At 38.4% G+C, this 16427-nt stretch overlaps 1 protein-coding gene across 12 annotated transcripts in view; it reads left to right on the top strand.

The window, feature by feature from the left end:
• CDC42BPB (CDC42 binding protein kinase beta) overlaps window positions 1-16427 on the top strand; it is a 95634-nt gene that overhangs the window by 41865 nt on the left and 37342 nt on the right. For all 12 annotated transcript variants that reach the window (XM_065636939.1, XM_065636928.1, XM_065636929.1 and 9 more), the window contains exons 3-8: window positions 552-635; window positions 4113-4208; window positions 7577-7725; window positions 11372-11465; window positions 13912-14112; window positions 15901-16149. In XM_065636939.1, the coding sequence (XP_065493011.1) occupies window positions 552-635; window positions 4113-4208; window positions 7577-7725; window positions 11372-11465; window positions 13912-14112; window positions 15901-16149 (873 nt within the window). The remainder of the gene's footprint in view (window positions 1-551; window positions 636-4112; window positions 4209-7576; window positions 7726-11371; window positions 11466-13911; window positions 14113-15900; window positions 16150-16427) is intronic.

Here is a 16427-nt window from a genome sequence, read left to right on the forward strand (position 1 = left end):
CATACTAGTTTTTCTTCTTTTTAAATATCTGCATAGAGTACACAAAAGCATGTTAATTTGCAGATATCTTTCAAGTTTCTGAACCCTGAAATGTGAAAACAAATTAGTCAAATGTAGTGTATTTCTATTGACAGCAGTCTTTCTTGTTTTCTCAGGCTGCCCTTTTAAATGTTGCCTCATTGGCTGAAGGCACCGGGGACAAGCATCTCTTGTTCTTGGCAAACAATGCAGCTTTACTACGCATCTTCATATGAAAGGCTTCATACTCCTCCTATATCATCCCCGTGTACTTGATCATGAGTACTTGACCACACATGGCGTGTTGTGCACATAGTAATGTAGGAGGAATATAGAAGGAGCAAAGACTCAACCTGTCGATGTGTGAGCTGATCGCTGATGACTCCCTAGTAACTTCTTTTATTCATTTGTGAACATTAGACTGTTTGAAAATTGTATTTCTCTGACCGTGCTTTTTTGTGAATATTAAGCTATTTATATATTGTATTTCTCTGACCGTGCTTTTGTTAAATAAAGATATCTTCTTATTTCAGGTTGCGGTTGTTAAAATGAAGTGTACAGAGCGCATTTATGCAATGAAAATTCTAAATAAATGGGAAATGCTGAAAAGGGCAGAGGTAAGTAATATGGTTCTTTAACACAGAGAATTTTTTAAATGGCATTAGGAAAATTACATTGAAGGTCTTCCAGATTAGGAAGAATTATTTGATGACCACAGGAGCTTCATTCTTTTTTTTTTTCTTTTTTTTCTTAAGCTGTTTTAATGCAATCAAGTCTGACAGTCCCTTCCAGGCATCTGTTGTTCTCAGCATTACTGTGTGTTCGTTTACCAGACAGTCTGCCCTAGTTCTTACCCTGAGTTTATTGGCCAGATTTTTGTTTACAATAAAGGCAAGCTGAAGTCTACGTGAAAGCTGAGATTGGTGCTACTGTGACATTCACAGCTGTATACAAAAACATGACTACATTCAGAAAGCATATATCAAGGAGCTTTGCATCCTGCGGTTTGTAACAGGATTTATAGAACTGTTGAAACTATAACTAAATATTTTGGAATCACAGATTCAGATTGTAAAACAAAGTGTGTTAAGAAGGTAAATCTGTTTAAGAAGGGTATTTTTGATGAAAGGAGATGTGCATTGTCACAACAAATTATGTGAATGTGGTTACTTCACAGATTAAGAAAGGACCTACTAAGAATGTGCCATGGGAAGTGAGACATTCTTAGGATACCTACTCTTGCACGGTAGAGGAAAATCTTATGACAAGTGTAATATTACACAAGTCAGCAGGTATTTAGCAATAGATTTCAGGGGAAAAGAACATGCAGTGCATCCGTACTTGCAGCAGTGGTGATGTGGGGCGAAGGCTAGCTGCTTGCTGAGGGCTGAGCTTGCTGACCTTTCCCTGTCCCGTTCCGCTGTCCCCTTCCTGACACCTCCTCCCCCCAGCCTGCCCTTCCTAGTCCCTCCCTTCCTTGCAGTGAGTCAGTGCCAGCTCTTTTCCTGTGAATACATCTCCTCCCTCTTGCTAAGCCCCTCTTCACCCCTGCTTCTGCCTGATTTAGCCACTCTCCATCGTCCATCAGTCCCTGCTCTTGACAAGCGGCAGCAGCCACGGCCACTGTGCCGTTCTTCGAGCTGTCACGAGAGTTTACGCTCCTGGCCGTGCTGCATCAGTGGTTCTGCATTAAACCTTCTCCTGCATGGGGGAAATGTAGTGTCCTTTCTACACAGATTTCAGTTAGGTTAATTTGCTGGTCAGTATAGAATTATTTTAAACCCAAATGCTTGCAGGGGCCTCCCAAACTCTAATGGAAATACAGCCATGCTCGTTTACTTCATTCATTTTTCAAGTGACTTAATTAAATGGCCTACCTAAATAGCTGAAACTTTTACATGTAGAGGTGTCCTGAGAAGACAGATGTTTACAAATTAATCTTCAAATTATGCGACTAACTCCTCTTAACCCTCATCCACTTCTTGCCTGCCTGAGAGGGTATCCACCAAGTAAGATGTATAATGAGCAGTAGTTTTCCCAGTACACACTTAGGACAAGTAACAGTCCAGCAAAGTTCTCTTTCCACTGATACTCCCCATCTGCAAAGGGTAGTAAAGGAACTGTCTTCTCTGCTTTGTCCTTTGTCTTTTCGGTTTGCTCGCTTGATTTGGTTTTTCTGGATAAGCAAGAATTTATAACCTGCATATCAAGTTCATAAAACATCTGGGTGTTAAAATTTCCTGACTGTGGCAAAACTAGTTAGTTTTTAAAATGAAGCCTCTAAGAATACAGTAGCTTCTGAAGTGGGCAGTTCCCTTGAAAAGCAGAGTTCAGGTGTTTTATTATCCACTGTTTTATTATCCAAGAAGCACTTGTTATAGTGGTTTGTATCTGTTTTATGTTACTTTACTAAACATAACAAAAAGTTATCTAAATACTGCTTATTTGTGTCCTAGCTGCAGGAAAAAAACCCATATGGTCGGAAGCCACTAAAATACAGGAAAGATTAGTGAATATCAACTGACATCCGTATATGGGTTGCAAACAAAAATAGGCGTACCATTTATGTTGATAAGGTGGACCATTCGTATTCATTGTTCTGGCAGCAAAACACATAGCCATTAGTGTTTTACTGTTGACAGTTCCAAATGAGTCCTGACTGGCCGATGAGGTTGCCTGTCATGTTTTTCCAAGACACATCTCAAGGCCTTTTAAGCTGGCATAAGCAGAGAAGGAGAGTTTTAAACGTTGCATTCATGATGCAAAGTGTTCAGCAGCATTACTGGTTTTGAAGTGCTCGTAACATTCCCTCGCTATTTGAGGTTGCACAGTGAAGTGGATCACGGAGCTGATGTCTTTGAAAATAAACAAATTAGTTTAGTGTGTTGGCAGCCTCCTCACGTCCCGGTGCCAGAAGAGCGGAGAAGTGCTGTGCTCTGGTGCTGCGGGCAGGGGGTAGGATTACTTGGAGCTGCTGTTGCTGCCAAACTTTTTGTAGAGTGATACTTTGGCCTCGCATTCATAAACCGTTAAGCCACTCTCAGTTAACATTTAATTACAATTTACATCTCTTTGCACCAATAATTACTAACTTTACAATGTGGCCACAGTGTGGTTGTCTTCAGCAGAAATGTAGATTGCCTTTTGCTTCCTTAGGGGAAAAAATGGTTGAGATACCTTTATAAGATGCAATTGGTACATGGCAAGGTTTGGGCTTCTCAGGCATGTTCCTTCCATAGGACATTTTCTAAGACATCTGGACAAGTGGTAATGGAAAAAAAAATCAGTTATTATCTAGAACACAAACACTTGAATCTGCAGCTTCCTAAAATCCTAATAATGGCTCTCTGAATTGAAAGTAGTGGAAGAGTCCCAAGGTCTGCATCTTGATGGTTCTGATCCAATAAAAATGATAATATGTTTTTATTAAGGAGGGCTAGCTTTAAGTTTATGAAAGTTGTTTTTATGTGAAGATGCTAAGAAGACCTGTTACACAGAGCTTGTTTCTCTGAAGTGTTACAGTGTGCTATTTGAAGTAGAGGAAAGATTATTGAAAATGAAAATGTATTGTACTGAACAAAGATAAGACAATAACAATAAAATCTGCTTATTTCTTACAGTGTGTTGGCAGTGCCTGGAACTGTAATGTAAGAAAAGTGTACATGAAATTCTGGTTTAAGAAAGGTCTTTTTCAGAAGATCCAGACTTGCTTTCCTAGAGCCAATCTGCTACAGATTGCAGTCACAAGTTGTAATTTTTCTGACTTTTAAAAATACATTACAGGATAAAGATTCAAGGTTGACTTGAATGGGTTTGTGGACTTTTTAGTGTTTTGAGAGGTGTGTGTTGTGTGTTGGTAGCTTTTTTTTTTTCTTTTTCTTTTTTTGAGGTCTCAGTCAGGATTAGAGTGGCTGAATGCCTGATTACAAGCCTGCAGAGATTCCCTGGCTTGTCACTTGTGCTGACTGAATTCCAATGAATAGAGACCTCTGTTCTGTAATTTTAAATAATCCCATAAAACATCCATATATATCCATCTTGTGAAAACTACTTGTTGATGTTGACAATGGCTTTTTCCCCCTCTCTTCCTTTAGACAGCTTGCTTCCGAGAAGAGAGAAATGTCTTGGTGAATGGAGATTGTCAGTGGATCACTACGTTGCACTATGCCTTTCAAGATGAGAACTATTTGGTATGTTTGATTCATCAGCAAATAAAAACTTTAGGTTATGGAAGAACTTTATTTTTGGTACATTTAAGGATATTAGTGCCATGAAACAGTCCATCTCATGCCTTGCAGCAGTGTTACAACATTCTTGGTTTTTTCCTTGAAGAAAAACTTCAAAGGACTGACCGTAACTCTAGGAGACTGAGAAAGTCGTGTAGTAATATAGTGTATATAGGTAAGCACCTTAAATTAACTAATCTGCCCTTGTATAAAATATATCACACCTAAGTTTGATGGTTTGGATAACACTGCAATTAAATCATTTGAGAGGTGTTAACTCTGTGAAAATAAGAAATACTTATATTTTACTTCAAACTTTCAGAATATCTTTTGAAGCAAGATTTTGTTTAAAAATGACAAAAGTAATTTAAAATTTTATTTTTAAAAAGATATTTTAAAAGCATCAGATAAAAATAGCCTATTTTTAAAAAACATTTAAATAAAATATGGTTTTAGATCAGCAGATTGGTCATCTCAGTAGTTTGAGAGACTTCAGCAACCGTTTATAAAGGACGTCATTACTCCTATTATGTTTTTTAATGATGGATTACTAGAACTGTAACATATAAGCTACATTTACTTTAGTCACAGAAGTCAGGAGAGTCCTGGTCAGGAGCAAAGACAGTAAAGCTCCAACGTACTGAAATATCTGAACCACACAGCGTCTGTGTAGCTGCTTGAGGTTGGGTTTGCAAACCTGCTATTTCTGTAACACCTGACATGGTTATAATGTGAAAGTTTTCACCTTCTTAATACTTCTTAAATAGTACCACAGTAGCAAGTCACAATTACAAATAAGAAAAAAATGTATTGATAAAAGGCTGCCAATGAGTTCAGGAACTAAGGTTATGAAAGAGTTAGAAAATACTCAAACTTTTTCATAGGTGCTGAAATGAGACAAATTATTTTGACCGTCATGTTAAAAGTATTTTCAGAGTAACAAGCGCATTGTGAGCAAATAAGTAGTCAGCTCCCAGACCCTAATTTACAGGCTGTTTCTATTGAATGCTTTGTGATAAATCCAGATTTCAAACTCTGAAAGTTTAGTTACCTCTGGCACTGCCTCATGAAGATAGCTCATAATTTCAAATTCCTTCAGAACCAAACAGCTTTCAGACTTGCGTAAAAGTAACCTAAGGCATCCTACAATGTGGTATTTCCAAGTAGCTTCTGAGAATGGAGCTACCTAAGAACAAATGGTCAGCTGGGCAAGATAGCAGGCAGTAGTAAGGACTCTACAGAGGGGGATCTAGTGTTGCTAATACCATTTCATACAAATCTGTTCCAAGCAAGCTATAGCACTATAATACATTTCTTTTCCCCAAGTTGCCAAAGACATGAGATGTTGAAGTTTCACTTGACAGCAGAATTTAGACATCTAGCATCTAATTTAAGATCCAGTATCCAAGAAAGCAACAACTCTGCCTGGCAGCCAAAGTCAGCAGATTCCCCGCTTGCCTGAGGTCTGGTTCTGCATGTGCAGAGATGCCACCTTACAATTTGGTCTGTTACTCAGCATCCACCTCGTGTAAATGTCTGGTGCTCACAGATCGAGTGGATCTGCATCTCAGTCACTCCATTGGAAATGGTGCATGAAGAAAAGATGACAGAATCACAGAATGGCTAGGGTTGGAAGGGACCTCTGGAGATCATCTAGTCCAATGCACCTGCTAAAGCAGGTTTACCTACAGCAGATTGCACAGGATGAAACACATCAGGAAGTTACTTCATTGCAAAAATCTGGACAGGAGATTCTCTTCCATACCATCTTAGTGGCTCCCTAAATGATCTCTATTCAGTTTTCTGCTCCGCTTGAAGAAGTTTATAGCCATGATTTCCCACACCTCGAGAGAGTTCTGCCATGTTACAGAACCTGGGCAAGTTTGGTTTACTTTTTAGCTGTGCTGTTGATCCTTGATCCTTGTAAAATGGAATGCAAAGCTGAGAATGAAAAAAGAATGGGTAACAGAGCTTGGTTCTCCCACCTGGAGTGAACATCAGTCCTTTGAAAGAGAAAGCTCCAGGTTCTGGTAGCTACTCCCAGTGATGTTTGTGCATTATGAGACAAATGAAGAGAAGGTAAGATGTTAAGGTAGAAAAGTAGTAGCTGCCCTTGCAGAGTCTAGAAGTAATTGAGGGCTTATTCCCTCTATTTAATATTAGTACAGCATGTGATGCAATCCAGACTGACTGATTTCAACATAAGTGACAAAAATTGCCTATCAGATTAAGCTATATTTTGAATAAGGTGGAGAAAAATATCAAAACCCGTGTGTTTCAGAGTTGCTCTTTTAAGCAAAAAGATAGTGCATAAATGGTTAGTGTTGTACTTTGTGTTCCTTTGGGTTCCGATCTTTAGTTTGCTTCCCTTGTGGAAGACGAGTCTGTGGCACGGACAGTGGATTGTAGGTTGCTTTAATTTGAGGAGAAAAATAAAATAACTGCTTTGAAAAGTTAATTCCAGAATAAGCAAAGTTATTCCTAAAACCACATCTCAAGTCATCTTGGAAATCGTTGAACAAAATGGCTCAAGACTGATGGTCCTAGGTAATGTCATTATACTTGAAGTGATGGTCTGGATTTAGGTGGATACTGCTAGGAAATAACTAAAGCATAGTTGTTTTGTGGTAGGAGAAACAAATAGCAAGTCTGAGTCCTTGTCTTTCATGTTACCCTATGTGTTGGGCCTTTCCATGGACAGGATAGTGGCTGATTTGCCTGGGAGGCTGTTTACTTTTTCATCGAAATATATTCAAAAGAACATTGATGTTTGCTTTTTAAATTCCCCACTGTAGTGCCTCTGACTTTACAGTGCTTCTGGCTTGTCATGGGCATCCCTAATGCACAGTGTCATCAGGCTCCTGCCAGCTACGTTATGCAGCCCTGATGTGGCATGTGCCAGGATTGAGTATTTGAAGTGGTCCATGTGACAAGTCCCACTTTTGGAACCACCAGGAGTATTGAAATGGTACCAAAACTAAAAGTAGTAATGAAATGTGTATTTTAGACTAAGCTGCACTGTAGTTAAGACAGAGATAAACTCACCCTAATTTAGTTGTTTGTTACTGCTGTATCTTGTTGGTTTTTTTAATGGTAATAACTGAATGCAGTTGTTATCCTTACTGTGATTATTAAAGGAATGTGATATCTTTTTGCACTAAATAAGCAAATAAATGCAATGCAAAAGATTAGCAATTTTTACTGCTTTCCCCAAGCACAGAAAAAAATTAGTGGAAGGGGTTTTTTTCAGGGATTAACTGATGAACTTTTTTTTTCTTTTTTTCTCACCAGCTGTCTCTCAGTACTTGATTGTTTTATTTCTCCCTTTTCAGTATCTAGTGATGGACTACTATGTTGGTGGTGACTTACTGACACTTCTCAGTAAGTTTGAAGACAAGCTTCCTGAAGATATGGCTAGGTTCTACATTGGTGAAATGGTGCTTGCTATACATTCCATACATGAGCTGCATTATGTGCACAGGTAAAATACCATCTCACTTGGCAAAAAATACATGTACAGTTATATGAAGTTAATCCTAAAGTTGTTGCTATGTGTACACAGGCAAACTACTGTGGGTGCTTGTTTACTATATACTCTATAATAGCTATATAAGCTATTACATTTTAAAACCAAGTTTTGGTGGATTGATATTAGAAGCAGTGACATTTATCTGACTAACCTTTTACTATAGCTTTTATTTTTAATCAGACTTCTTGACTTTCTCTCAGTTCACTTCATGAATATTTATCTGCCTTTGTCCAATCCAGCTGAGAAGTTTGAAGCAGTTTGACTGCTCTGGAAATGTTTAGACATCCTGCAAAATTTATGCACAGTAAGCCCATGATAACATCAGTGCATCTATTTACCTGAGGTCATTCTCAAATGGTTTTTGTAATGAGTAGGCTTGTACCAGTCTAATTGTTTCTGCACACAGGATACATATCCTGGATCCATGCCTACCATCACGTTAACTTAGATTGTTTTCTGTAGTAGTTAAGAATGTATAATATTCCTCATTCTCTGTCAGAGGAAACAGGTCAGGAAGGTGGAATACACCTTTCTTGCTTCTTTTTTGGCTTCCTCTTGGAGAACTGTTTTAGAGGAGCTGTGCGTAGTGCAAGGGAAGCATTTGATAAATATTTTGTTTCATCGTTGCAAGAGGCTTGACCAAGTGAGAATTTCTATTCTTTTTTTTTCAGATTTAACAACTGTGATATGTCAATGAGAAAGCAAAATTATACTAATTCTGGAAACCTTTGCAGTTGTCTCTTTATGTGCTGGCTTTATAGCTTCACTTCAGTAAACAGAGAAGTTAGAAAATATGGAATGTGAGAGTAGTGAGGTTTTTCACTTAACTGAAGACTGCTTATGGCCATATGAGTAGGCTCAGGATAGGTCACTGAAAGTCCCGACTCAGAAGTGGACTTCATCCTAGCATTGCATCTGATCTGCCAGGTACATCTTGGCCAGATCCATTTGCCTCTTCATGCGTTTATTTCTTAGTCTGTAAAATAAGGACAGTTTTACTGTCTCTTTTATGAAATTTATGGGTGAAAACCATTAGGTGAGGTGATTTTTATTTACAATTAATGTTTCAAAGACACAGGGACTTCTCAGACTATAACACTTTGAACTCTTCTGTTTCAAAAATTAAAGAGAGAAAAGATACATGAACTCTGTCATACTCCAGTGGGAAAATGTGGACAATACGTGGGGGTTTTAAAAAGTTGTGGACTCAGAGAAGTTCACCAGAGACACCATTGCATCCGTTTCCGAGGAAGGTGGCCTGATGAACTGAGCAGCTACATCTTTGCATGGGACTGAATGAACGTCACTTGTGGGAATGAATGGCTCTGAGGCCAGAATGTGGGCTTTGAATAGGAGATGTATGAATGCCCAAGAAATTACTGCTTGGCAACTGGGATGGATTAGGATGAAGCAACGATTGCTCTGGAGAGGATTTCAAGGACCCTTTAAGGGCTTATATGACCCGTTAGCTGTAGATAGGAAACTGCGGGGCTCAGAGATGAGGCATTAAGCTTTTCTGCACAGAAGCAGCGTTCCCTTAGGCAAGCGAGATCTGCATACAAAGCAGAAAAGCAGAGATGTGTTGGGCGAGATTGGCTCCTGCTTTGAATGGTGCTGTGAGCAGTGTTCTTTAAAAAGGAAACAAAAAAACCTCGTATATGGTTGTACACAAGCTTTAATAGTCCTCTGCACCTCCTGAGCTTGACTTGTGGTTATTGGACTGTAAGGGAATGTTGACAATATCTGAAATGCAAATGTATGGAATAAGTTCCACAATAGAAAATTACTCATGAGTTTTTTGGGAAAGCATAGTGAGATTGGCTGATTTTCTGGGTTAGCACTTATTTTTCTGTATTTTCTGTATTCTAGTAGGTATGCATTTAATTTAGGTTGACAGGCATATATTAGTTTTGTCTTAATACTGCTAATGAGCAGCAGTAATAGTGAAATTTCAGTAATTAATTTCAAAGCATTAGCCCTTGTTTATTGCCCTTGTTAATTCAATCTTGTGTTGGCAGGATTTTTACACATATGAGGACCCTTTGTTAAACCTATTGTGGCTTCTCCTAATTCTCCTCAAGTGTGAAACTGTGGAATTCAGCACCTTAACAATCAGACATTATCAGCTTCCACATCTATGTAGCAAGGTTTATTAGAGCACATTTTTTTTCCTTGTTCCTAGTAATTCTAGTCTCTTACTTAAAAATTAAACTGAAGCTATTGTACAATTTTTAAGTTGTCGAGCACATGTAGTGGCATTTGAAAAGAAATACAGGATTTTATGGTGCAGTAAGACTGGTGGGTTTAAAGTAAAACACACGTGGTTTTATTTATTACTAATAGATAGTATTATTTGAATAAATATGATATAAAAAATCAACACATTTATAGGTTTGGTTGTATTTTTTGCTAGCTCAGATAACTAATACTATTTTTAAATGGTGTGATGATATGCTAGCATGTTAGGAGCTGATCCAAAGGGAAGGTGACTGGTATACGTTACCTTTGAAGACATGGATGTTCTCCTTTTTAGCCTGCAAAATTGGTGCATAACCAAGTTGGTTTTGCTTTTTGCATTTGCTTGTCTGTCTTCCTTTCTCACCACCTTCCCAACGTATTGTCTGGGTGCTCTTAAAACCATTTGGGATATTTTGACGCTATTAATTAAAAAAAAATGAAACAGCATAGTATGTATCAGGACTGTCATCCTAAGTTGTCTGGATGACTGACCTTTTACTGATACTTTGCGTGACTTTGAGTACAAAGTAGTGAAATAAAATGTGGTTAATTGGTGGACTAGATTCAATTAACATGCTCTTTAGTAAATCGTATTTGGCTACCTTCCTGATATCAAAAAGAGTATCAAGTAATGAGCTAGAATGAAATGGGAATCTCAGTTCCATGTCATAGCTTAGCATGCTGTATATCATTTTATATGTAAAAATAGGAAGGACACAGGTTGATATTGAAGACTTTCTAATGTTACGGATCCTGTTGAAATGGCATTGCCCTGGTCCCAGAGCTGGGGGAATTCAGTGGCATGTAGACAAACTGCTGCAGGTACATGGGATGCAAAGGTCTTTAGGTATCCATAGCAGCAAATGTGCTGTGCAATAGCGTGTAGAAAGTCTGGAGTAGCAAATGAAAAATACTGACCAACAAAAATGCTGGACAAAATTGAGAGAAGCAGTAAAAAAAGCTTCCTAGATAAGAAGTAAGAAGTTAGAAGTTAGCTATAAGTCTTGGCAAAAACGATGAGATTAAATGATTGACTTTTGTCTTATATTTTTCTTGTCTCAAAAAAATATATTGTGATACATATAATCTTTAAATTATGTTGATGAGGTAAACTGCCTGTTACAGTCAGTGTGACTCACTGTAATTGTTCTGCTTGGTTATTTGACCACTTAGAGCTCAACTTCGATGAGCTTGAAAATCTGATGTAATCTAAGGCTTCGATGTTGCAGGCAAAGTGCAATAAGAAGAGTTTGCATCGGTGGGTATCCAACATAAAATTGTTATTCTGATGCAAGGCCAGTCTTTACAAGCACAGGTAATACTATATATATAACCTTTTCACCTCTTTATCTTGTAATAGGGACATAAAGCCTGATAATGTTCTTTTGGACATGAACGGCCACATACGACTGGCAGACTTTGGATCCTGTCTGAAAATGAGTGAAGATGGCACAGTATGTATGAAGCGAAATTTAATTGGGTCACTGGTAGTGGGACCTTTTAAGTGAGTTGCTGATCTTAAACCTATTAGACATTGTCAATGTGCATCAGGGAGTTGATATACTGTAAGCTTATTGACATGCTAAAAATTGAGGGAAGAGTATAACTCGGTGTACTTAAAAAAAAAATTGATGTCTTCATTTCCTTGTTTTAAAGGCTGCTACATTTTAAAGTTATCCTTTGCTATGTTTTTCTGTCTTTCACCTTTTCTCCTACTGGCCATTTGAGTTCTCGTGAGATTTTTATGAACTGTCCAAAGACTCTTTGTTAAAAAAGGAGAGAAATTTGATATTATTTATACATTGGAATCACAGGTGAACAGGAACCTAGACGCCATGACAGGCTTGCAGTATGTCATCCAAAATGAGGACATAACTAAGTCCATCTAGAAATTAATCTGGCTACTGCCATCAGAGACAATTAAAAATGTTTCTATAAATACATTAGCAACAAAAGGAGGGCTAAAGAGAATCTCCATCCTTCATTGGATGCAAGGGGAAACACAGTGACAAAGAATGAGGAAAAGGGTGAGGCCTTTCCCCAAGTCCATGGGGCTGGATGGGATTTACCCAAGGGTATTTAGGGACCTGACAGAGTTGCTCACCAAGCCACTTTCCATCATGTATCAGCAGTCCTGGCCAGCTGGGGAGGTCCCAGTTGACTGGAGGTTGGCAAATGTGATGCCCATCTAGAAGAAGAGCCAGAAGGAGGATCCGGGGAACTAAAGGTCTGTCAGTCTGACCTCAGTGCTGGGGAAAGTTATGGAGCAGATCATCCTGAGTGACATCACACAGCACATACAAGAAAACCATGCAAACAGGCCCAGTCAACATGGGTTTATGAAAGGCAGGTCCTGCTTGACCAAGCTAATCTCCTTCTATGACAAGGTGACCTGCTTAGTGGATGAGGGGAAGGTTGTGGATATTGTGTACCCAGACTTTAGTAAAGCCTTTGACACCATTTCCCACAGCATTGTCCTGGAGAAACTGGCAGCTCATGGCTTGGACAGGCATTCACTTTGCTGGGTAAAAAACTGGCTAGGTGGCCAGGTGAATGGAGTCAAATCCAGTTGGCGGCTGGTCACAAGTGGTGTTCCCCAAGGGCTCAGTACTGGGGCCAGTTCTGTTTAATATCTTTATCAGTGATCCGCGTGAAGGGATTGAGTGCACAAGGAGGAGCGGCTGAGGGAGCTGGGGCTGTTTAGCCTGGAGGAGGCTAAGGGGAGACCTTCTTGCTTTCTGCAACTACCTGAAAGGAGGAAATGGCCTTAAGTTGAAGCAGAGGAGTTTTAGACTGGACACTAGGGAATTTCTTCATCTAAAGGATTGTCAGGCATTGGAACAAGCTGCCCAGGGAAGTGGTGGAGTCACCATCCCTGAAGGTGTTTAGAAGGCATTTAGATGTGGCACTTAGGGACGTGGTTTAGAGGTGGACTTGGCAGTCAATGGTTAGACTTGATGATCTTAAAGGTCCTTTCCAACCTAAGTGATTCTATGATTCTGTAATGAGTAAGCAGGTTTTTTAATATGCTTTTTACAAATGAAACAGCAATATCATGGTAATTGGCTGTGTCGTGCACCAGATTGGATACACCTCTAAAAGCTAAATCACCTGTGATGTGTTTTGTTTGTTTTGTCTAGTTTAGAGTGTTTCAAGGGGTGCCAGTCCTGCCAAGGTATGACATGCAATCGATTTTGGCACAAACCCAGGTGTTGGTGACATCCTATAGTCATAAAATGCCTGCCAAGGATTTACCACACTAAAATGCAAAACAGGTTGGAAGGAGCCGTTATAACTCTGTGAAACATGAGAACATATTCCCAGAGATGATAGCTGCTCTGCCACTGCCCCAGTGGTCAGGGCTGCCCTAACACTTGGGTGCAGGGCAATTCCCCAACTTACCCAGGTATTGCATCCAGTTGTACATCACGCAGTGAGCATCCAACCAATTTCTGACATAATAAATATAGGATACTGCTTACAGGAGGACCTTGTTTTGTGATCTTTAAATTAAACTTGGCATAGGACTTGAACTCCCTACTTATTCATTTTTCATTTCATTTTCTGGCAGCGAATTGCAATTTTAAGGTATAAACAGACACAAAGGCAAAATATGTTGTCCTCTAGTCTTTCTGCTTTGACAATAACTCTGATTATTTTGGGTTCCTACTGTGTTCAGAATAGAACGTATCAAATGATTTTATGCAGAAGTAGACTGAAACTTAATCTTTGCAGTGGTTGTTACTTTCTTAATACTTCATTTTGTTGCTGTGATTTTATAAATCTCTTCCAATAATCATGTCCTGGTGTCTCTGTTTGTCAGAAATACTCATGTGTGAGTGAACAGGTTGCTGAGAGAACCCAAAAACTTACGAGAATTGTGTTTGCCTTATTTTTAAGGTACAGTCATCAGTAGCAGTGGGCACGCCTGACTACATCTCCCCTGAGATACTGCAAGCGATGGAAGATGGAATGGGAAAATATGGGCCTGAGTGTGACTGGTGGTCACTGGGTGTCTGCATGTATGAAATGCTGTACGGCGAAACACCCTTTTATGCAGAGTCATTAGTGGAAACCTATGGGAAGATTATGAATCATGAAGTGAGAGCTATATTAAATCTTTATGTATTCACTGAGATTATCATGTTTACAGAGAAACTTGCCACTTAAAGATATTGAAGTGATGGTACTTCTTTGCTTTTTCATGATAGTTTAGAAACATCATGTTTACGTTTGTTGGTTCAGGTTTTAGGAATGTGTGCTTCTCTGAACTGCAAACATTGAATTCTTTGTCAAATTGAAATTTTTCTCTAAATGCTGATGTTGTTCTTGTTGGAAAATCTAAGCAGTCGTCATGAAATCAAAATGGAAACCAACTCTCGTATTAGGCCCATTGAAAGTTTCCTCTGGCCTGTGCAGGAGAAATGAAGTAATGCATTATTTACACAGCTGTGCACATTTCTGTCACACTGATAACAGTACAAAAAAGGGAACAGGCAAGTCAACCAGTGTAGGCATGAGCTACATGAAGAATGTGAGGTCAGGGGGAGTTGCCTGGAGTGGAAGTGGTAGAAAAACATGAACTTGAGCTGCATGAAGAACATGAGGTTGGGGGTATGTCCAGGGTCAAAGTGGTAGAGAAGAATTGGAGCTTCTGGGTGCATTTGGAACATTAGAGAGTAACAATAAACCAGTTGATGGTGTCCTTTCAAGAGCTGTATCAGGAGGATGTGTTTATGTGCATACTTAGGTAGCCAGACGCTGTTGCACAGGGTGTGTTGTGGTGAGCACAGTTTACTGGTGTGTTCAGTGCTGTGCTCTCACAGGCACGTGGTGATGGATAAGATGTGAAATCATTGCCAGAGCTAACACCCTTGCTGTGATCAATATTAATCTCTCTCTTGCTTAAATTTCTTCAATAAACTAATTGGTTGCAAATGTAACCAGTGGAAACTCTGGCTACCTGGGTCTTCAGCTACTTGGGAGGAAATTTGAAGCTTTTGTCCTGCAGAATTAATATTTGAATCTCATTTGGACATGCAATCAATATGATTTTATGTTTTTCAATGGAAGTTTTAAAGTTTAATTTCAGTTATGCTGATTTGGTCCCTAATGATCTTATTTTATTTTATTAAACTTAAAAAGTTGTATTATAAAAAGATATGTATATGCTATTGTCCTTTATTGGAAAAAAAAAACCTTCTTGACTCTACAGTTGTAGTAGTAGCAAGCTAAAATACAGAAAACTTTTCCTGATTTTTATCTAGAGTAATTTCAGATGTTTAGTGATAAGTACAATTTTTAGATCTTCTGTTTGTTTATGATAATATAAATCTTTGCTAAATGTAGATTATATTTTGGTAAGAAAAAGAGCTATTTAAACTATAAATTAGGAAAATACATCATTAAATATAACAACGTTTTGTAAAGAATTGACTACGATTGTGGGTTTTTAAGAGTTGAAATTGATAAAATCTCAAGGAGTACATCTTCAGGAGATCAGTGGATCTGTGACTAAGAATACCAGTGAGAGTCTGCCTTTATTATATGATATTTAATATATTGTAGTGTGTCAAAATTCCTCTATGTCTTTTAAAAAAAGTTTGCTTTTCCTAATAGAGTTAGTGTAATTGGAGCTAGTTTCAAACAGATCTGTATGTAAAAAATTGAGAAATGATTACTTGTCTTAGAAATCAATTTCAAGACAAAAAGTCTGTCACAGAATGTATTGCATTGTGCTCTGCCACTGCTCATTGGAACTAGAGCAATGTTTGACTATTGATCTCCAGTTTTATTGGTGTAATTTAGCACATTCTGTTTGAAACTTCTGTTGAAAGTTATGGAATTGATTCCGTCTCTAAAAATTTCTGTATTTGTTTTGTTTTCTAGGAACGATTTCAGTTTCCATCCCACGTTACAGATGTATCTGAAGAAGCAAAAGATCTTATTCAGCGACTTATCTGCAGTAGGGAGCGTAGACTGGGACAGAATGGAATAGAGGATTTTAAGTCTCATGCATTTTTTGAAGGACTTAATTGGGATAACATCCGAAACCTAGAAGCACCTTACATTCCAGAAGTTAGCAGTCCTTCTGACACCTCAAACTTTGATGTAGATGATGATGTATTAAGAAATCCAGTGAGTCTTTATTTTTAAATATTATTAATGCAAGTATGCAACCTTGCCACACTATAAGGTAGTACTGAGAACTTATTTCAAAATAAATAATGAAAGAGATGAAAAATAAGTCATTTCAAATGTGAAAAATTCAAGTTTTTCATCTCTTTGGCATTTTGGGTTATCGGAAATCATGATCTACTTTTCTAAATGGTAGCACTTGCCAAAATGGACTACTCTTACATGGTCAGTCAAAGTTAAAACATATTTAGGTGGGGAAAAAAACCCTTAGTTGCCCT

Source organism: Caloenas nicobarica, chromosome 5, assembly GCF_036013445.1.
Source record: "Caloenas nicobarica isolate bCalNic1 chromosome 5, bCalNic1.hap1, whole genome shotgun sequence".
Lineage (NCBI taxonomy): Eukaryota > Metazoa > Chordata > Aves > Columbiformes > Columbidae > Caloenas > Caloenas nicobarica.